The sequence below is a fragment of the Panthera tigris genome, chromosome E3, assembly GCF_018350195.1.
Source record: "Panthera tigris isolate Pti1 chromosome E3, P.tigris_Pti1_mat1.1, whole genome shotgun sequence".
NCBI classification, from domain to species: domain Eukaryota; kingdom Metazoa; phylum Chordata; class Mammalia; order Carnivora; family Felidae; genus Panthera; species Panthera tigris.
Genome location: NC_056675.1, coordinates 35,879,470 through 35,902,856, shown reverse-complemented (window position 1 = coordinate 35,902,856; position 23,387 = coordinate 35,879,470). Strand labels below are relative to the sequence as shown.

Genomic DNA, 23,387 nt, shown 5'->3' with positions numbered 1-23,387 from the left:
CAGTCATTAGAGATTTAAGTTTTGAGGGAGCAGATAGATTGTGTTATTTCAAGACGTGTACAGACCCCACGAATGGGATGCTGTGGTACATTGCTAGGTGCTTTTGGTATTTTGCGAAGTTATTTGCTTCCATCTGCTGGCCATATGTGAGATTGCAGGGGCTGAGCAAATTTGTGAATGGAGACCTTGCATGCAGTGGATAAAATATGTCACTGCAAACGTTTTATGCTATTCTTTATGTATTCAAGTAACCTTATTTGAATCTTGGTCTTTTGAGCTGAGTGAACACAGACTGAAGAATCTGGCAGCAAGGCACACATGACTACAAATTTGTACTAACTATGGTTACAAGACAACACAGTCTTTTTTTTTTTTTTTTCAAAAATTTTGGGGCACAATCATTATCTTTAAATGAGTCGATTATATTTAGAATACAGATTTAAATATTCAGATGCAAGGACAAAATATGGCTTTGAGGAAGGCATAAAGCGCATAGAGGGTAGATAGATTTCAGTTCATCTTATATCATTAATGAAAAGTAAAAGTATATATAAATGAAAAGTAAAGTATATATAAATGAAAGGGAGCAGGTACTACCCCCAAATATGCCTCTTTGGCATAAGAATTATTTAGGGATGTTTACTTTAGGGAGGCTCCTGACTCAAAAGAATCTGTGAAAAGAGAGAGGGTGCCCTTTTGTGAGAAAAAAATTTACATTTATAAGCGAAATCTCCATTTGTAAGGGTGTCTCCCTCCCTGTACCAGGAAGTAAAGGATGAGTCTAAGTCTCCAGAAACTCTGATCAAGAGGCAGTGGCTTAAATTGCATACCAACCTTATACTTGTTTCCTGTGCTTTGACTGAGGTCAACTTCCCACCTGACTTTTTGTTTTTGTCATTAGCTGAAGATGTTAGCTAAGGTGATGGCTGGGGACCTTTTAAGAGTTACTCAGTTTTCCTAGGTATGTCCTGTGTATACAGAAGGTATAAACTTCTGTTTAAACTTCTGTTTGTTTTTCTGTAGTTAATCTTTTATTATGGGGGATATTAGCCAGGAACCCAGAAGGGTAGAGGCAAACTTATTTTTCCCTCCTCTGTAAAATGTTAATTCAGAATTTAAAATGAATTTTTGGATTCTTTTTGGAGTGTGGTGTTGGAAAATATTTTTTTCTTAATATTAAAACTGTCTTGTCATAGCGTTTGTCCCATTTGAAGAGAAAGAACAAAACATCTGGATTTCTCCCCCAGTAGAAGGGTAGTTGATTATAAACCCTATTTGGGCTTGTCATGTGAATCCTGGTCCTCCAGCTCTAGAGAGATGTTTTAAGCTATAGGTATTTCCTTTGAAATATTCTCTGGGACTTGGTGATTATCTGAGCCCAGGAGAACAATGCCACATTAGAGATACTGACCATACTTGACTCTTGGTCCAATATAAGCAGCCTAGTCTTTTCTCTATATTGCCCTTCCAGGGTTGATACCTGAAATCATTAACATAGATTTCAGGTGCTATCTTCTGAAAACACAAGGGCCTGTGGTCATAACAGCATGCAGTTGCCCTGGAATCGCCTGTGTAAACGGTTTTTTTTTTTTCTTCCCTAGGGGTTGGCTTTCATGGGGTGGTCCCTGGATCATGCCTTTCTTTTCTCAGTGGCGAGTAGGCAAGTATCAAGAGAGATTTACACCGGAAGCTCCTTGAGGCTCTTGATCAGTTTCCTATGGCTTCTGTAAAAAATTGTCACAAATTTGTGGCTTACTACAGCAGAACTGTGTTTTCTCACAGCTCTGGCGGGCACAAGTCTGAAATCAACGATGGGGTTTTGGCATGGTGGTGGAGGTCTGGAGCCAATGGCCAAGAAAGAACTATTCCCTTTTTTTTTTTTTTTCCACTTATAAGATAATTCCTTTTTTTTTTAATGCTTATTTATTTGTTTTGAGAGAGAGAGAGTGAGCACTGGAGAGGGACAGAGAGAGAGGGACACAGAGAATCTGAAGCAGGTTCTGCGCAAATCCCCAGTATAGGGCTCAAACTCATGAACCGTGAAATCATGTCCTGAGCCAAAGTCAGACGCTTAACCAACTGAGCCACCCAGGCACCCAGGAAAGGATTCTTGAGAGGTCTAGGATACAAAAAGATTTTATTAAAGCATAGGGACAAGACCCTTGGGCAGAAAGAGCTGTCCCAAGATTGTGAGGAGAGACTGATTATATACTTGGGAGTTGGGGGAGGTAAAGTCAAGGGCAAGTTCCTAAAGGGATTTTCATATGCTAAAGAAGACTCACAGGATATTAATGGACTAGCTATTGTCAAGCTAAGGTTGTTTTTCCCTCTAGCAAAGCATTAACTTGAAGACAGTACGGGGTTCCTGGAGAAATGTTCTACTTTGCCTGCCTCAAGTATTTGTCAATGGGCTGCGGGTTATAAAATTTAATTTCATTTTTCATTTCCTTCTGCCTTTGTTTCCCATGTCATTCCCCCCTGAATAATTTTAACTCAAATCTTTAAGGATGCTAAGGGTGAATGGTTTCATCTTATTTATTTTTATTTTTATTTTTTTAATGTTTATTTCTGAGAGAGAGAGAGACACACACACACACACACAGCATGAGTGAGGAGGGGCAGAGAGAGAAGGAGACACAGAATACGAAGCAGGCTCCAGGCGCTGAGCTGTTAGCACAGAGCCCGATGCGGGGCTTGAACCCACAAACCACGAGATCATGACCTGAGCTGAAGTTGGATGCCTAACCGACTGAGCCACCCAGGTGCCCCTGGATGGTTTCATCTTCTGTCAGCAGGGTTACCTCCTACCAGATTCTCTGCGAGTGAATGCTTCCCTTGCCTCTTCCAGCTCCCAGTTGTTACGGGCACTCCTTGGCTAGTGGCTCTGTCACTCCAGTCTCTGCTTCTGTCTTCATATGGATATCTCTTCTCTATCTCTTAAAAGGACACTTGTCATTGGATTTAGGGTCCATGAAGATAACCTTGATGATCTCATTTCAAGATGCTTAATTACATCTGCAAAGACCGTATTTCCAAAGAAGGTCACATTCACAGATTCCAGGGTTTGGGACATGGACATATCTTTTGAGAGTTAGTATTCCACCCACTCTAGACTCCTTGCTTCTAAATCCTTGGAGGCCTCCAGAATCTCACTGGCAGACATTTATCCCCACCTGTTCACAGGGACCTTTAACTTCTGGGCATTTCGGAGCTGTGGATGGTGCTAATGTATGATACAGGATGATGGTTCTCTGAATTGTGGGCATAAATATCCCTGACCTACAAAAATCATCAGAAACAACTACCATACAAAATGCAGAAGAAATTAAGTTTCTCTGGGGAGAGAGAACGGCTTTTGAAAAGAACAGATACACAAGTGCTTTGATGTCTAAAAGCCAGAAGAACTCAGAAGAAACTTTTTTTAAGTTCTCAATACTCTGCTCAGAACCAGGTCTCACAAAGACACTTGGAGGGTGCCATCAATGATAGCTAACATTTATCCGTGACTTGACATATGCTAAGATTTTGCATGTATTAGATACGCCTCCCAACAAATGAAGTGGCTATCATTTTCCTTATTTTACATACAGGGAATTCAGTTATATGAACCCAAACAGTGTGACTCCTTAGCATGTAGAAAATCCTATCTGTTGCCAGTGATTAAGCCACTGTTTGGAGTTTTCCAACTACAGAAAGGAGAATGGCTGGCTTCTGTGGGGAAATTGATTGCTTAGTGATGAGTCCATGCCTCCAAATTCATCCTTAACACTTAAGTACTTGAGCTGTTTTCCTAGTGAAGTCATCAAATGGGGCTGAAGTACTTACTCGACTACTCTGGTTTGGAAAAGGTCAGGTCGGAGCCCATCCGGAGACACCAGCTCTACGAGGAGCGATCGGAACAATAATTTGTTCCCGCCAAAGTGACATTTTTCCAATTTGAGCCCAACATTGTTCAGAAGCAAGCGCAGTCCCCTGTGGTGCCTCCCGTGTAGATCTGCAGTGCATGACAAACCAACAATATCATCTAAATAAAAAATCCAGCATGGGTTTAGTAAATTAATCCTGACAAGAATAAATCGAATAATCTTAGGGAGATGGCAAGAGCTCTGATTCTGCCAGATGGCTTTTTTCAGTCACTTGCATGGGTCCGTGGTGGCAGATTAAAAACAAAAACTTGCCTTTGGCTTCTTGATTTCGTTAGTTAGTTGATTAACACCTCCCACTTCTTTGTGGGCAAATCAAAACTGGATATGGACTCTTCCCTGCACACTCCACATATTTTCACTGGAGGAAAGAAAGGAATGCATACTTCCCCCCGTCAGAATAGCATAAAACAGATGAGGAACTGCTTTATCTTGCCTTGTTTCTAGATGGCATCTCCTGGGTTTAAAAATAAGTCATGATTTTCATCACTCCCATACTGAGTTAATCACTATGTGTCTTAGTGGAGGAACTCCAAGAGAGTTGTTAGTAAGAGTAAAGGTTCAGGGTCAATCAAAGACCTCAGCGATTAAATAGGGGTGTGGTGAGAAAACCATGACCCCATGACCCCAAGACTGGGGCTTTGGAGATAATCTGGGAATCTCGTTGCCTTAGTCAGTTTAGGCTGCCGTAACAAAATACTACAGATTGAGAGACTTAAAACAAGAGAAATGTATTTGCTTACAGTTCTGGAAGCTGGAAGTCCAAAATCAGGAAGGCAGCAAGGTCAGGTTCTGGGGAGTACTAGTCCTGGGTCAGAGATGGCCCCTTCTCTCTGTGTTCTCACATGGCCTTTCCTTTGTGCATGGATACAGAGAGAGAGGGAACAAGCTCTTTGGTATTTCTTCTTAAAATACCAGATAAAGTTCCCCCTTTTATGACCTCATTTAACTTTAATTACTTCCTTAGAGGCCCCATTTCCAAATATAGTCACCCTGGGGGTTTGCGGCTTCAACATATGCATTTTGGGGAACACAGTCATTCAGTCTACACATTTTTTAAGTAAAAAAAAATTGTTTATTTATTTTTGAGAGACAGAGAGAACAGAGTGTGAGTGGGGGAGGGGCCGAGAGAGGGAGACACAGAATCTGAAGCAGGTTCCAGGCTCTGAGCTGTCAGCACAGAGCCTGATGCAGGGCTCAAACTCAAGAAAAATCATGACCTGAGCCAAAGTCAGACGCTTAACCGACTGAGCCACCCAGGCGCCCCAGTCCACACATTTGTTAAAATGCAGATTCTAATTCAGTCTATTTGGGGTGAAGCCTGAGATGCTCCATTTTAACAAGCTCCCAGGTGATGCTGTAGTTTCTGGGGCACAGACCCCACTTTGAATAGCTAGTTTCTAATATTACCCCTATGTTACAGATAAGACAACTGGCATTTTGGAAGGTAGAGACACTTGCCTAAGCTACACAGCTCTCATGTTATGGCACCACACCTGGGATGCAGGAGTCTGGCTTCAGCATGAACTGCTAGTCATGACACTCTTCAGCCTTAGCCCCTAGCAGAATGCCTGGAGGGATTGCTAAAGCAGGGATCACTTCATTAGGTCTGGGTGGGGACCAAGAATATGCATTTCTTGGAGGTTCTCAGGTGATGCTGATGCTGCTGTTATGGGGACCATGCTTTGAGAATCACAACGGTGCCTCTTCTCTAGATAATTTTGCTTTAGATGTCCCTCCTCTGCATAGAAAGGAAAATAATGCCTGGGTGGCTCAGTCGGTTAAGCATCCAACTCTTCATTTTGGCTCAAGTCATGATCTCATGGTTTGTGGGTTGGAGCCCCATGTCAGGCTCTGCACTGATGGCTTGGAGCCTGCTTAGGATTCTCTCCCCCCACCCCTCTGTTTCTCTCCCACTCATGCTTGTGTACTCTCTCTTTCTCTCTCTCAAAAATAAAATAAACTTAAAAAAAAAAAAGGAAGGAACATAATGAGACATAGGGCCTGAATTATCCATACTGACCAACCACCTTGACTAAAACAAAATAAAATTACCTGAAAGAGTGAAAAGTGCCTAGTGTAGGAGCCATTTCCAGGTGTAGACTTATGCTCCGTCGTTGTGTGACCTAGGATGAGTTACCTAATCACTCATGTCAATATTTTTATGGTAAAACTAAAAACGCCAACCTTGCTTGGTTGTGTGGAGCTTAGAGACAAGTATGAAAAACACCTGCCCAGTTCTGGGCACCAAGGAGTCATTCAATCATTGTTCACTGTTTCAGTCTCATTTTATAGATATTGAAACAGTCTGTTACATAAAAATAACCAGCAAACAAACAATAAAAAAAAAACCCAAAACAAAAAACCCCCACAAAATGACAAAAAACAAGAACAACAAAAAAAACAACCTTCACCTTATGATATTGTCTCCTTAGGTTCCATTCTTGATTCATACAGACCTAGAATTTCTTGTGCTTAATAAATCACCATGGTAATGGCCTTCCACTTAATCAACTTTCTCCCAAGGACGCATCAGCAGAATAGACCAAAGTACTTATCAATGAGAGAATAAATATTTCTATAGATTTAACTTACCCCCAAGCCATTATTGTTTGAAGACCCCTACACTATTCTGCTACCCATAGCCCCCCATCTCCATTCTAGAATGGTCAGGCCAAAAACCTTGGAATGGTTCGTGGCCTATGTCTTTCTCTCATATTCCACCTCTAATCCTTTAAGACACCTGTGGACTCCATCCAGCTTCCACCTCTGAGTATATATGTGAAAGAGTTGAAAACAAGGACTTGAACACCCATGTTCATTATTCATCATAGCCAAAAGTTTGAAACAACCATCCATGGATGAATGGGTCAACAAAATGTAATGTGTACATAGAATATTCTTCATCCTTAAAGAGGAATGAAATTCTGACATCTGCTACTACATGGCTGAGACTTAGATGAAGACATGCCAGATGAAATAAGCCAGACACAAAAGCACAGACACTGTATGATCCCTCTAATATGAGTGTTATACACTGAATTGTACCCTATCCCCAAATTCATATGTTGAGGCTCCAACCCCCAATGTGACTGTTTTTAGATATAAGGCCTTTAGGAAGATAATGGAGATTTAAAAGGTCATAGGGTCCTAGCTTGATGGCACTCATGTCCTTATAAGAAGAGGAAGGAATGCCAGAGATCTCTCCTTGCATATAGAGAAGAGACCACATGAGGGCACAGTCAGGAGGTGGCCATCTACAAGCCTAGAAGAGAGTTCTTACCAGAAACAAACCCTGACAGCGTCTCAATTCTGGACTTGTGACCTCTGGAATTGTGAAAAAAAAAAATAGGTTTCTTTTATTAAAGTTGCCCAATCTGTGGTCTTTCGTTGTGGCCGATGTAGCAGACTGACCCTATGAGGTACCTAGAGTAGTCAAACCCACAGAGAAAGAAAGTAGCACTGAGGCCGCCAGGGACTGGGGGCGGGAGGAGTGGGGACTTAGTGTTTAATGGGAGCAGCATTTCAATTGGAGGATGAAGAAGTTCTACAGATGGAGGGTGGGGATGTTTGCGCGACAACGTGAAAGCGCTTCATGCCACTAAACCACTAAACACTTTGAATGGTCAAAATAGTAAATGTTACGTGTATTTTGCCACAAGATAAAACACGATAAAACTTGAGTGGTTCCTCACTACTTTCAGAATAAAGCCCAACGTCCTCCTCAGATCTCATCTCCCACTATTTTCCTAATAAATTTCTCTCCTGTCCCGAGTCTTCCTTCCTCCTTCCTGTAGCTTAACTGTGTCCGATACTTGGCACTTGCTCTCCCTTGCCTGAGATGCTCTTTCCCCAGGAGCAGGCTCATCCCCTAACTTCCGTCAAGCCTTTGCTCAGTTGCCACTTCTCTTAAAAATATTTTTTTAATGATTGTTTTGTTTATTTGTTTATTTATTTATTTATTCATTTATTTGAGAGTGTGTGTGTGTGTGTGTGTGTGTGTGAACTGAGGAGGGGAGGAGAGAGAGGGAGACAGAATCCCAAGCTGGCTCTGAGATGTCAGTGCAGAGCCCCACGTGGGGCTCAATGTCATGACCTGTGAGATCCTGCCTGGAGCCCAATTCAGTTGCTCAACCTCCTGAGCCACCAGGACGCCCCTGCCACTTCTCTTTAAATTTAAAATTTTATTCCCCCATCTTACATTTTCATTCCTTTTTCCATGCTTTATTTTTCTTCGTAGTACGTATCCTCTTATAAAATACCATTTATTGATGTTTCTTTTTTATTGTCTTTCTCTTCTAGCAGAATGTAAGCCTCTCCAGGGCAGGACTTTCCATGTGTTTTGTATGTTATTGAGTCTTCATTTCCTAGAGCAAGGGTGCTGAATGTATATCTTCTGAATGCATTAGTGAATGAATATTACAATTACATATGTGGGGTGGGGGAGACATTTTATCTAACTGGTAAATTCCTTGAGAGTAGAAACCATGTTTTTTTTTCATCTTTACATTCCAGAGCAACATGAAAAAGTGCATAAAAAAGTAGATGTACAATAAAGATGGATGGAAGGAACCATGGATGCATGGATAAATGGATGGATGGATGATGGATGGATGACAGGGTGGATAGCTGGACAGACAGAAACATAAAAAAATAGGTGGTGATGGTTTTGTGTTGAAGGAAGGTAGATTTGAGTATCCTAAATCTGGAATGAGAGAGTTGAGGGCAGTTCCTGCTGATGTGAATAAAGGTATTGGGGAGGGGGGCATATTATTTTACGAGCCATCAGCTTCTCTTTGTTGTGGCCTCTGATCCATAGCTTTTGCCTTCACCCCACATCTGCATGTAATAAAGCTTAGTTATGACATCCATATGTCTCTAATGCAAACACCAGGGCATATACTTCTTAAAAGGGCTATAAAGAGCAATGGCTCGAGAAACAACCATTAGGAGCGTGGGTTTTTTATTATTTTAAAGGGCATTTCAACGACACTGCTGAATGTTCCCTGACCATAAGTATGATTCCTGTTCTTTCTCTTTCTTTTCTCATCCTCTCAGGATATCAAAGCAGACTGCAATACCTGTGTGGAAATAGAGGACAGAAAGGTAAGTCAGTATTTTTCATCTTTTTGGTTCCCCAAAAAAACAAGAACTCTATGATATAAACCCAAGTGTTTAAAGGCTGGACAGTGGCTTGCAAAGGTGATTCATGTACTGATATTAGACACTTAAAGACAGTCATACTTTAAAAGATTTGTCTTTTTTTTTTTCTTTGCAATCTCTGTTATCTCTAATGGCTTCAATGAAGAGTACATTACATAATTAAGTATTAAAAAACTTGGTGCCGGTTTTTATTTTAGTCATATGCTTCTCATAGCTCATTTATCCTTAACTCATTTCATATTTTTGTTGAACATCATTGATGATTATAATCTTACATATGAGATAAAATATAAAATATTGGACTTTGCAAGCTTTGTCCCTATATTTGGTTTTTATACACATTGAAAGAGAGGCTGCCTCAGTTTCTTTCCATCATGACACATTTACATGAGCGGCTACTTTCTATCACATAAATCTATTTATGTGAGATGTTTTTGGGGGGCAGGGAGGGGAGGTCATTTCCTACATTTTCAGAGTCACCCCAACCCCCATTCATCTTCCTGTTATACTTGGTGTGGATCCCCTCAGGAAAAACAGCTGTTAGACAATTGTTCTCCACAGTCTGTCCTTATTGACAAGAGTTCACAGATGTTTCCCTGGTAAAGCGCATCCAAGCAGATCAAATTTTGCCTTTAATGCCTTGGATCCAAAGAGGTCAAATAAGTGAATTGAGGGTACATATCTCCCAGCTACTTTTGACATCGTTCCACAATTTTGAAAGATGTTTCTCTGTGCAACTGTACCATTATTGTTGAATGCAGGTATTATGTCAAGCAGAGGTTTTCAGCCCTGATTTGGTGATAGCTCAGTCATCTGCTGATTAATAAGGTGGTTGAGCACTCCTCAAAACAAAATTTGCTTTTAAATAAAAGGCAATTATGGTGCATTATTTTAAGGAGCGTTAATCTCTTCGTGTTGAAAGGAATAATGATACGGTAGCTGAGATTCTCTCTGCCTGATCTTCAGCTCCTTTCCAGGTTTGGGTCGCTCTTGTTTTCAGGCAAAGGCATTTCTACTCATATTTGCATCCCCTGTGTTGTTTGCGTGTCGGCATTCTTGCGGGTGTGTGTTTTGTGAGTTGGACAAATGGAACGTAGGCTGAACATGTGTCTACAGTCTTTTCTCATCTGTTCCTACCGGTTGTACCACCAGTGATCTGCCCCAGCCACTCTGCCCACATCACAGTGAAAGCATGTCTCCTGCCCTGCTTCCTACGTTCAGGTTGTTTCTACTTCCCTTGGACTTTTGTAGAATTCATAAGCATGTTTCTGTTGAGTATTATTTTTTTTGGTACCTTCTTTGCCAGTAGTGTTTGAAAGATACCAGGAGACCTGATGCTGTTAAAACAATATCCGCTCCATCACCAGCAAGATAAATGAGCAGCCAGAATAATCTCTGGGCAGTGAAAGCTGGCCACATAGCTCCATTCTACCTAGCCAAACTGCCCCTGGTTCATACATCATGGTGATAAGGATCTCCCAAGTCTGTGGATCCGACTGGTGGGGAAAAGTCGTATGTGATCATTCTGTACATGGCTTCAGCTGTTTTCAGAAAACAGTAACACATGTACCCACACACAAAGACACACACACACGCATTTCTATGCTTTGTCATAGCCTGTGGGGTTGAGTCAGGCACTTTAGATAAAGCCTCATCTCTAAACAGGTTCACCTGTTGTTTTCCAAACATGAGTGCTCATGAAGGATGATACATGAATTAACCACACCCCTTTTGCTGCAGTTAATTGGTGATGACTCCTGGCAAAGCAACAGTTGTAATGACTCCTTCCATTTTGATCGTCTTATTTTCTAAGGATTTTTTATTCGCTCTGTTTGAAAGGAAAACTTTTCTTCCTCTCCAATTCTTTTCCAGTTTATTTTTGGGCTGATTCTTACATTTGGGCAGTAGCTTCTCTGGGTCGCCTAATGTGGTTGGGAGTGGGGGTGAGGTATTGGGGGAGGCTCTTTACATCAGGGTCTTGCCTCCTAATGGAAATGTCAACCCTAGCCATCCCAGAGGGGCAGTGTCCCGCCCTCCACTGAAGAGTGCCAGTCCCACCCCCATGTACCGTGATGTGGTGCGAGGGCATGCAGGGAGACAGCGGCCGTGGCATCTGGAGTGATCTTCATCCAGTCTCTCGAATGCACTCTGGAACGTCTGTCACCCTGACGTATAATTATGAAATTTCACCATTGAAGCGATGACACTCAGTCCTGCGTGTGTGTGTGCGCCCCTCTCCATTTAATCCGAATGCTTCTGGCAAAATCAGTAATTTGATAAAGTGGAATTGAAGTGACAAGAGATGACAGAGGTGCCATAATAAGTCAGCCTGCCTCTGAAGACACAGCCCCTTGGCCCGGGTGGGTTTTTACGAATCGCTGAGTGCTCTGAAGGGAAACCAGCAGTGATTTCTTTAAAACTCCATTTCCTTTAGTTAAGAAAGCTTAACCTGATGTCGGTAGGACTCGGTGCATGTTTAAGAACACTGTTTGTTTTTTTCCTTTTTTCATTTTCTTTTCACTTTTCCTTCCTGTCTGCCTCTCTTCAGTGTATACTCTATCTGTGGATGTATCTGTGTGCTTACACCTACACATTGGTGTATGGTTGAGTACCTTCTGGATAGAAGAATTTCTGAGAACAAGATCTCACCTTTGCTGTAGAGTCTAATAGGGTCTCTCCCTCCTGCCCCCTCCAGTTGCACACCCCATCCTGTTTGGTAGGGACGTTCACCTTGAGCTGAATCATTTTTGAACTGATTGAATCCCAGACCAGGTATAATGATGGGAGATAAATGCTGAATTGCAAGAGATAGAGCCCTCATCCTAATGAAGAGAAGTAACTTTGCTCTTCGGGTCTGCACACAGGCTGGTTCCACCTGACAGCATTGACCCAATGAGAGAATCGTTTTTCTCTCCTGTGTGTCTATTTTTCTCTATCCCAGATGCATATGTTCCATCGGCAGACATTGGCAAGGAGAACCCTGCCTGGTTGTGTGTGGAGAGATTCACAGTGTGTACTTGGGTGTGCCTCCTGTTTTACATTTCCCTTTTTCTTGCAAGCCCACCAATTAGCAGAGCCCCTGTGAATAGACCTGCATGTAGATGGCTTTCTGGCCATTTCTTAGCATCACCCAGAAGGCTGTCACAGGGAGCTCTCAAGGGCTGGCAGCATTTTTCACCCTTAAGTGGGAAGCAGAGCTCAGATTGTTTCCTCCCACAGGTGAATGCCACAGAGCTAATGCAGATTTAGCAAAGGTGACACAAGGTAACCCATCACTCGGAGCGGCCGTCTGGCCTTGCAAAACCGCGTGCGTTTGACATTTACAGTACCCGTGTTGCTGGTGGGGAGCTGAGGCATTTAAATTCATTTTTATTTGTGGTGTGAAATCCATCTGAATTTCAGTACTATTATGAAGACCGTGATTCAGGTGACGGCAGAAGAGGTGGATGGATCAGCTCGGGGTAGAATCTGTCAGGAGGAGATGAGAGCCCATTTGTCAAAGGCTATAAACACAGACAGGCCTTCCTCTCCTCACTTATCGCCTGGGCTGGTGCAGCTAAACAGTTTCAGATCTGCTATGAAATTGCATGGAAGGAAGTTTGAGCTGTTTTCAAAGTTAGAGCAACTTTCAGATTGGATCCAGTTGGAGCTGTGATAGGGATTCATAGTAGATGCCGTCTGCCTGGCTTAACCCTGAGCTTTCGGACTTTTCCCTTTTATGATACTTACCCTGGATCAAGACTCCTAAGTGCCTCCAATACTTCCTGTACCTTGTGTAGCAGGGACCGACATTACCCTCATTACACAGGTCAAAAAATGTAAGAGCTTAAGTGACTTGCCCGAGGTCAAGTGACTACAGAGGCCAGGATTTGAACTCAGAGATTCTTACTGCCGAGGCTATGCTCTTAGCTCTAACTAACGCTAGACTAATGCTAGACTCTCTTACACACACAGACATGAGAATTAAATTTGTCAGAGACTTGTGCTTTCCAACAGATGAATTTGTGCCCAGAATGGTATCTTCATCCATTGCCAACAACATAATCTGACTTTCAATTTGGGGCAACCTTTCAGCCCTCACGTTTTTAGCCCCTTTTGTCAAAGGCTAGTAGAGACTTGCCGTAGAGACTTAACATAGCCTTGTCAGCCCCGACCCTCTCCTGAGTCATTGGCACCTGGCGGTGGGGATGCCAGGACTAATTCTGGTCTTGAGGACAAGAGAAAACAGCACCAGAAGTGTACTTTTGGCTTCTCTTTCCAATAGATGTGGTTCAGTTTTAGCTTTTGTATTTCCACCAGGGTATATGCAAGGATTAGAAATCCTGTGCTCACAACACGGGAGTAAACATAGTGTGGTAGTGAAAACCATAGGTTTTGGGGCCTGAAAGTCCTGGGTTTTAATCCCAGTACTACTTAGCGGCACTGTGACCTTGAGAAGCTATCTTACCTTGTCTCAGTCTCCATTTGTCTGTCTGTGAATTAAAGATGATAAAATTCACTTGAAAATTTGGTTTGAGGAGTTGATAATACCATAAGGCAGTGTATAGAATGCCTGGCACAAAATAAGAGTACAGTCAACTGTATCTACTCTTATTTTTGTTTTGCTAATGTCTGCACCTACAGGCGTCACATGTCATTTATAATTAAATCTCTTTAAAAAAAGACAAGTCCCCAGAAAGTGTTATGGAGGCTCACAGAAAGGGACAACCAACGGGACCTAGTAGACTTGGGGAATCTTTTACCCAAGAAAAGATGCTTGGCCTCAGTCAAGAAATAAACTCAGCCGTCTGCTGGGTCCAGGCAGGAATCCTATTGTGGGGTAAAATGAAGCGCAGGGGACAGCAGCGAACTCCAGAGCAGTGGCCCCATATACAGGAGCTGTGATACAGCTACCTGTTGCCATGTGGAATATATGTTTAGTTTTGCCATTTTTCTCAGCCAGTCTGGAAATATGGATTTTAATGGAAGGCTACTGATTTTTAAAACACCATGCAAGCCAAGTAAAACACATATGCAGAAAAGATTTAAGAGATGCAGAAGGCTTGAGACCTATAAGCTACATCTCAGTGGATTCAGAGGAGCACTTATGTGCATAATTCTGGAGATGGAGTCTGTTGAAGGCCCTCCTGGCAGAGGGAACTCATCAGGCAAAGACAGAGGCGTCAAAGAATGTGGCATGTTTCAGGTAGGTCCAGGCCTAGTGTGCATGTCTGAGAGTGGTGGGAGGAGAGACTGAGGCAGTGAGGGATAGAAGATTATGGAGGGTATTATTTGCCTTGCTGATGGATCAGAGCTTTGCATCAGTCGCTCCTCCCAATGGAAGGGGAGAGTAAGGGAGGGCAGGAAGCCAGAGGTGTATGGAACCAAAGAGGTGCTGGAAACTTTGTGTGACTAACTTGCCAAAGAGGAAGTCCTAAGGAAACAGGGAGAGAGGCCAGAGCACACAGATTCAGCCAGTGTCTGGCCATGGTTAAGTGCAGGGATGCAATGACGATGAAGGCTTTGCCTAGAGCAAGGTGAGGCCAGCCAGTGCTCAGACATACTGGTGCTGGGTTTCCAGCCAGATGTCCTCTTTCTGAAGATGTGTGGTGGAAAAGGACCACATCTTCTGGGGCCAGTATTGCTAAATACAGGAGTCAGATTTCAGATGATAAATGAAATACCTCCAAGTGGCTCATGGACATGGCATCATCTCAGTGAAGGAGTGTTGAAGTTACTCTTTTGGTTATTTTTCAGACCTTGGGATTGCACCAAGGAGGTGTAACTTGGTCGGTGTTTTGTTTCATTCATAACAAACCCCAAGGTAGCATTATTTTACTTTTGAGTTAGGCTTGCATTGCATTTGTGTATGACAAAGGATACTGTTCTTTCCATTTACTTCACTATACAATTTTCTTTTAAAAAATTCTATTTAAGGGGCACCTGGGTGGCTCAGTTGGTTGAGCATCTGCCTCTTGATTTTGGCTCAGGTCATGATCCCAGGGTCATGGGATTAAGCCCCACATCAGGCTCCAAGCTGGGTGTGGAGCCTGCTTCAGATTCATTCATTCTCTCTCTCTCTCTCTCTCTCTCTCTCTCTCTCTCTCTCTTTTTCTCTCTCTCTCTCCTTCTGCCCCTCTCCCCCACTCATGCTCTAAATAAATAAATAGATAATAAATAAATAATTCTGCCTAAGACTGTCTTTTATAATTATAACATATTCATTAAGAACAAAACAACTGAGTGGATTTAATGAAAATCAGATGGATGTTGAAAAATTGTATATAAGGATTGCAAATAACTGGATTTTAAGGAACTGTTTTCAGACGGTGTGTTTGCAATCAGAGGAGAGATTTGGGTTTGCATTTGGGAATTTTCAAACTTTGTAAGGAAGACTGGCTGGGGGCAAGGATGGAATCAGGAGTCCAGGCTGGAATGCAGATGAGAGGGCATGAGTGTGAGCTAGAACCACACAGGAGATGAGAGGAAGTAGTTCTGGATTTGGGGAGAGTTCATCAGACCTATCCATGTGGTTTGGCGACTTTGACCCCAGGTCTTGGGCAGCTCCATCAAGGGACATGCCAGAGGCTGGCCGCCTTACGTATTTGCATCCAGCTGGCTGCCATGAGAAGTGAAGGAGTTGATTGACATGGACAAGAAATGAATCTCCTGGATTTCAGAGGCTTAGATGGCAGTGAGGTTGAAAATGAGCACAAAGCAGTCATCAGAGTTGGTTTTCTATTTGTACTGTTCTCTTGCTGTGGGGCTAGGGGTGGAGTAGTCCTCTGGGCTCTGACAGGCAGAACAAAGACAGAGGGGAAGGTGTCCTCCTTACTCGGAGGGCCTCTCCCTGGAATGGGAAGTATTCATGGACGAGTTCCTCATTAAAGACTGAAATGAGATACTCAAGGAGGACAAGGGCAAAGATTGCAGTGAGTGCCATTTGGTGAGACTCAGGATTTGTCTGGGGATTGGATTTCTTTTCTGCTCCAAATGTTGTTTAAGGCTCATGATGTGTATGCATTACATGGGGAGATGCTCCAAGATTCCCCAAAGCAGTGGAAATGGAAATTAAAGCATCCCTGAGCAATGATATTTGAGTTGCAATTGAAGGCAGGGAGAGGGGGAGAGACTCCTGGGTGGCGTTCAAAGATGGAAGTCTGGATGAAGAAACATGGCATGACTCAGGGACTGAACAGAGGTGTGTGGCTTGAGATGAAGCAGGAAGTGAGCAAGGGCCAAGCCACCTATGGCCTTGCAAATCTGAGAGTGAGTGCTTTGTCCTGCGTCACAGAATGAAATCTTACATGGAATGTGATTTGATGGTGTGAAATAATCAGATACATGAAGACTCTCCCATTGCCTATGGTGTCTACTTGTCCACAGCTTATGCTTGACCCCTAAAACCTCCGGAAGGTCACCTCTGGCCCCACTATCTCTGGCCAAAGAGTAGGGTGGGGTCATCTAACACCAGCAAAGCTATTGTGTGCTTTGATTACCCTTTCTCTGGGCATTACATTCCTCTTCTCATGCAAATTCCTCAAGACCCTGAATCTTCTTCACACTATTAGCCATCATTCCTATCAAGCAAGGCTCTCCTTCCAGATGAATCCACAGCCACTACCCAGCCTGTGGTTTGGCTGTGTTTGGGGCAGCATTGTAGTCTTGCTGCCACCATATCCTACCAAAGAATGGTGCCATCTAGCATTGGCAAAGCAACCCACATTTATAGATTTGCCTTCTGCTGAGATGTTCATGAGATTTGGTGTGTATACCACAACAGACCCCATCTTATCCTGGGACATTCTGACAGAGAGCTGCACATGTAGCCCATCAAAAGCCAGACTCAACATCATTTCTACTTAGACTTGGGGACTAGCCAAAAGTAGAGAAGATAAATGCCAGGGTCTGGAATTATGTGTCCAGAACCTCAGACAGGGGATGGAAGTCAACTTTGGAGAGGACTCCCTCTCCCCCAAAATTGGTTGCTGCCAAGAAATCTTTGACATTTTTGTTCACTTCTACATGATTTATTTCAAAAAAACAATGTAATATGGTAGAAAACAGTTTGGGGAGCAGATCTGGGTTCGAATCCTAGTTCTGCCCTTGGTAGTTATAAGACCTTGGGAAAGCCACATTAGCTTTCTGATCCACAGTCATACCATCTATAAAATGGGGATAGATAATGCGTGCCATATAGTGTTCTTGTGGGCTATATTAGGACATCTTCGATGGCACAAGAGAAAACCAATTTGGACCAGCTTAAAGATTAAAAAGAAAAGACAGCCTGTTAGGTCTCATAACAGCAAAATTGGGCTATCTTCTGGTTTAGTTGGATTGTGGTATTTAAATACAAATGTGGTAGAAAAGAAAAGGGGATCACTAGCTACAGGCTTAAATTCTACCTGCGGAAAGAGAGGGCTTCCTTTCCAGTGGTTTCGGTACAAATGCAGGGGATGATAGCCATTGGCTTAACCTGAGTCACTTAGTTACGGAAAGCAGTACTCAGCTAGTCTGTCTGCTTTCATCCACAACCGGAAGTAGGATGGGCCCCAGCTGAATGACGTAAATGGAGTATGGCAGAGTATAGTCCCCAAAGGAAACCTTGACTGATTGTTTTTCCAGAAGAGAAAATGCAGATAAGTAATAGACCTCACATGCATTGAGCACTTACTATATACTGGACTCTGTTTTTAGCACTTTATGTGCATTCTATTATTGATCTTTATAAAGATTCTTTAAGATAGGTACAATATTTATCCCTATTTTGCAGATGAGAAAACTGAGGGAAGGAGGACTTAGCTAACAGTTAAGTAGTAAGTATAGGGTAGATTCCAGCTCAGGGTCTGCCTTTGATTCTTAACCACTGACTATTCTACTTCTGCCAAGGATGCTACACAGGAGAAAACAAATGGTCCTCACTGCCCAGCATGCTCAGTTCCTGGCACACAAGTAAATGGTTGCTCTGATTTTGAGAATTATTGTAGCAAAGTCCTCGAAGGAATAGGAATACCTCGGGCCAGTCCTAAATGGAATTCTGTGATGCATCTCTCATTTAATTTCCTCTTAATCAGTCCTCCTTAAGTATTATCTTGAGGTCCTCAATGTGTCTGCTTTTTGGAATGATCAAAATGCTCAGGTTCCAGTCACTGCTTCATTTCTCTGCATGACTGAGAGTTATTTTTGTAGACAAGAGTTCCTTACTCTAGGATGGGTCTCTGCACCTGCCTTTTATATTTTATCTGCAGGTTAGCTGATGCCTTCTCTTTTACTGAACTTTGAAAATGACATGTTAGTCATCCTTTCCTCTTTCATTTATTTTAGGGAAATTTGAAGGTAGTGGTGGGCTGGGGGATGGGGAAGGCACATAAAAACTGGAAGAGCTTCTAAAATGGATGTGGTGTGGAGTTAAATTAGCCTCTGATGGGTCAGAAACCCAAATGACAGATGATGAGGGGTGCTGGGCACATTCAGCAGTACCTCGGGCAAAGATGTAACACATAGAGCGCAGTGAAAAGCTCTTGAGGTGGATCAGGCCATTTGCCTGAAACACCCTCCCGTCAGCCTTGATGTTGGCTTTGGGAAGCTAGTCTAAAGAATCACGGCATAACAGACTGGCTAAGAGCTTTAGCTCAGGATTCTCAAAGGCCTGGGTCTGAACCCCAGCCTGGCCACTTCCTGGTTACTTAACCTTGCAGATGCTCATGATCTGCTGTAAAATGGAGAGAAATAGAGTAGATACTTTCTGGGGGTGACTGTGGGACCCAGTGAGCTAATTTACTTAGGGTACTCAGCATCCTGGCTATGCAGATGATATGCCTTCAAGAAATGCAGGCTACCCTGTTACATTCTACCATATGCTTTTGTTGTTTTGTTGTCTTCTTTAACTGTGGTGTCATTTTCTTGGATCTCCAGTGGGATGAGAGAAGTTAAGTAAAACTGGTAGGACCAGTTAAGTACATAGCTAAGTAAATAGGAAAGATAAAACTAGATACCAGGTCCCCAGTTACCAGTGGAAGATTCTGTGTATCCTGCATGCACTTATGAATCTGGTTGAGGGTGCATAGAGAGGGTTGGAAAGCCTACCTACAAGTGTAGGCCAGTGAATGGAAACAGGTTTAATTTCTGGCATTAGTTCAGATTGATTGATGGTGTCTGTACAGAGTGCTGTGTTGATGAGGAGTCTGAGCCCTGGGTTTTACAGAAAGAGTGCACGTTTGATTAGTGATGCCTGACAAAGGTGAAGGAGGGGGAGTTACAGTGTGTGTGCCAGAAAAAGGTGGTTCCTGGCACTGAAAGTTGAATCTGGCAACTGGTAAGTGAAACAACCCTAAATGCTTCACATTTAAGCCCAAAGATGAAGAGAAGACAGGCACTTCATGCTTCTGTTTCATTCTCTGTTTGGTCTTTACTTTTGAGCACCTGTTTTTCTTGTTATGTTACAGATTTTCAGTCCGTGAAGCCACTGGTATGTTTATAGATATTTGTGCGTGGCTTAAACACAATTTAATACATAAGAGCCTTATGCTAGACACATATAGCTTCACTTTTCCTAGGCCCTTGAGAAGCCTTTTCTCTTCGGTTACTTCTGGTCATAAGTTACCTGACTTCAGCCTCAGGTAGGGTTATGCTTTTGAAACCTCAATTTTAAAAGTGTGATTTATCTACAAGATATCTGTCATCTCCTTGCATTATGTATTAATTGGGGCTGACTTGCTTACATTTTAATACTATTAATTATAGCTGTTACTTTCATTTGTCATTTATTTTACTCAAAAAAAGCAAGTCTATTTTTTGTGTAATTTTTACTGATACTTCTTTCAACTATGAATTAAAATTCATTTAGGAAACAATTAAATGCACAGCTAGTTTTCTAGGATAGTTCTGTCATCTCTTCTCAAAAAAAAAAAAATGCCCATCGGCTTCTTTTGTGATGAGTGGTGTGAGTGTTAATTAATTTTTTTTCCTCTTCACTTGGTGTGTTTTATTATACCACTTCTTGATATGTGATTGGGTGACTTTACGACACTTTAGATAGAAAGCATGTCCTGTCCAAATGTGATTTATGTTGTCCCAGAACTTTTGCACAGTTCAGCTGAAATTTTCTTCATGTTGATCAAGGTCAGAAAACCCAGGGATTATACCATCCATCTTAGTAGCTGGAGTGCTGAAATAATTTTTGATGGGACTTGATGCAGTAGCAACAGAATCCAAAGGTCGAGTGGGGAAAACATTCTCACACGTGCAAATTCACATATGCACAGGCATGCAGAAACATGTGCCTGTGTTATATTGAATTTTTATCCCTTTAATTGGCTTATTTTTTGGTCTATTATAGGTTAGAATTTATTTATTTATTTATTTATTTATTTATTTTATAAATTAAAAAAATTTTTGTTAAGTTTATTTATTTTTGAGAGAGAGAGAGAGAGAGAGAGACAAAGCAGGAGAAGGGGAGGGGTAGTGAGAGAGGGAGACACAGAATCCGAAGCAGGCCCCGGGCTCTGAGCTGTCAGCACAGGGCCCTACACGGGGCTTGACCTCATGAACAGTGAGATCATGACCTCAGCCGAAGTTAGAAGCTTAAAGGACTGAGCCATCCAGGCGCCCCTAGGTTAGAATTTATTTTTGAATAAAATCATCAAAAATGCATTATCTTTTACTATAGCCATTGCAGACTAAAAGCTTTCAGAATCTGCAGGTCAACCAAAGGTTTTTCATATTTTCTTTTTAACCAGAAAGTTTTTTCGGTGGATTGGAGGACAGATCATTTAATTCTTTTTTAATGTTTATTTTTTTGTTTTTTGAGAGACAGAGAGAGAGAGAGAGAGAGAGAGAGAGAGCGCATGCGCGCGAGCGCGCGCGCACACGCAAGTGGGGGAGGGGCAAAGAGAGAGGGAGACACAGAATCTGAAGCAGGCTGCAGGCTCTGAGCTGTCAGCACAGAGCCCAACGTGGGGCTCAAACTCACAAACTGGGAGATCATGACCTGAGCCGAAGTTGGATGCTTAACCGACTGAGCCACCCAGACGCCCCAGGACAGATCCTTTAGAACATAAAATATGTGGAACTCAAAATGTTTTAGCGTTTGGTTAAGGGATACATCAGGAAGCAAATCCTGGTCATGAGGCATGCAAGCAGAATGACTCAGCCAGGGAGGCTGATAGCTTTTCCCAGGCCCTTGATCCGGTCAAATAACTGATTCCTATGGTATACAGAGAATCAGGTCAAGGAAGTAATAGAACTTAAATGTATGTTTTGCATCCCCTCAAAATAGTACCATAACTTGGAATGAGGAAAAAAATACAGTTTTTAATTTGATCTATTTAAATTGAATTTTTCAGTTGATGTAATTCATCAATGCATAAATTGACAAATACTTATTCTGCCCTGACAATAGGAGTGAAGTGTCTTCATGGGGAAATCACAAAAGCTTGCGAGTGATCACTAAGGAGCTAACAAAAAATTCACACAAAGGATAGAATCACATAGAAACAAACACATGGTGAACACCTGTCCTTGATAGCTGTACAAAAAGGCAAAGTAAAGCCAGTGTGGCATACTAATTTCTGCCTACCAAATAGGCGATGTTGACATACTTTCCCATTCTAGCAAAATTGCCGTGAAACTGGCTCCTGCGTTCTTTACCGGTTGTGCCACAAGTTGGTGAAACTCGTTCAAAAACCAGAGTACCCGTACCTATGATCCACCATGCAGATAACTACTCCTTTGACCCAGTCTTATTCCTATGAATTATTACAATTGCCCAGCCTTAAGGGAGTGGCTTATTATGTTGAGTACATAATGATGGAGTATAATGTCAATGTTAAAAGTGATTATAGGTTAGTGTCAGAGGTCCACGAATAATAATTGATGTCATATTGAACAAAAATACATCCTATAATATAGCATGAGCTTCTGACTACTATCAAGTATAAAATTCACATGAAGAAAGAGAAATATTTATGTTTTTCATGTTCAAACATAATTTCATTGATTTATGATTTGAGAGTTAGAAAGTAAGTCATTATCATGGTAAATTTTTTAAATTAATTATTTATTTTTTAATTTACATCCAAGTTAGTTAGCATATGGTGCAACAGTGATTTCAGGAGTAGATTCCTTAATGCCCCTTACCCATTTAGCCCATCCCCCCTCCCACAACCCCTCCAGTAACCCTCTGTTTTTTCTCTATATTTAGGAGTCTCTTATGTTTTGTCCCCCTCCCTGTTTTTATATTAATTTTGCTTCCCTTCCCTTGTGTTCATCTACTTTGTCTCTTAAAATGCTCATATGAGTGAAGTCATAGGGTATTTGTCTTTCTCTGACTGGCTAATTCGCTTACCATAATTCCCTCTAGTTCCATCCACATAGTTGCAAATGGCAAGATTTCACTTCTTTTTTATTGCCGAGTAATCCTCCATTGTGTATATATACCACATCTTCTTTATGTGATGGTTAATTTTAAGTGTCAACTTGTTTGGCCATGGGATGCCCAGATTAACTATGGTTTCTGGGTGTGTCTGTGAGGGTGTTTCCAGAGGAGATTAACATTGGAATCAGTGGACTAAGTAAATTAAATCACTGTCCTCAAGCTGGGTGGGCCTCATCTAATCCATTGAGAGTTTGAATAAAACAAAAGTGAGAAAAAGGAACAATTTTGGTCACCTCCTCCCCCCCGTCCTGCCTGGCCCCATGCCCCCAAGCCTCACTGATTAAGCTGGGACAAGTCATTTCATCTTATCCTGCTCTCATGCTGGGGTTTATACCATTGGCTCCCCTGGTTCTCAGAACTTCAGACTGAATTAGCTGCCAGCTTCCTTGGATCTCCAGCTTTCAGATGGTGGATGATGGGTTTTTTTCAGCCTCTTTGACCACATGAGCCAATTCCTCATAATGAATCAACAAATCTCAAGGGGCGCCTGGGTGGCTCAGTCATTTGAGCATCTGACTTCAGCTCAGGTCATGATCTTGTAGTTGAGGAGTTTGAGCCCCGTGTCGGGCTCTGTGCTGACAGCTTAGATCCTGTAGCCTGCTTCTGGTTCTGTGTGTGTGTCTCTCTCTGCCCCTTCCCTGCTTATGCTCTGTCTCTCTCTGTCTCAAAAATAAAGTAACATTAAGAAAAATAAATAAATCTCTCTTTCCATATATATGTGTGTATATATATATATATATATATATATATATATATGTACATGTATATGTATATGTACATATATCTTCTATTCTGTTTCTCTGGAGACCCCCGAGTATGGTCATAATGGAATGAATGGAGTTACCCTATTAGAAGATGTGCAACACTAAGTTTAGGGCTGAGTTTGG

General features: G+C 42.1%; 1 protein-coding gene across 16 annotated transcripts in view; it reads left to right on the top strand.

The window, feature by feature from the left end:
• The window catches only part of RBFOX1 (RNA binding fox-1 homolog 1), a 1,530,248-nt gene that overhangs the window by 601,713 nt on the left and 905,148 nt on the right, over positions 1 to 23,387 (top strand). For all 16 annotated transcript variants that reach the window (XM_042971117.1, XM_042971116.1, XM_042971113.1 and 13 more), the window contains one exon: positions 8,982 to 9,029. In XM_042971117.1, the coding sequence (XP_042827051.1) occupies positions 8,982 to 9,029 (48 nt within the window). The remainder of the gene's footprint in view (positions 1 to 8,981; positions 9,030 to 23,387) is intronic.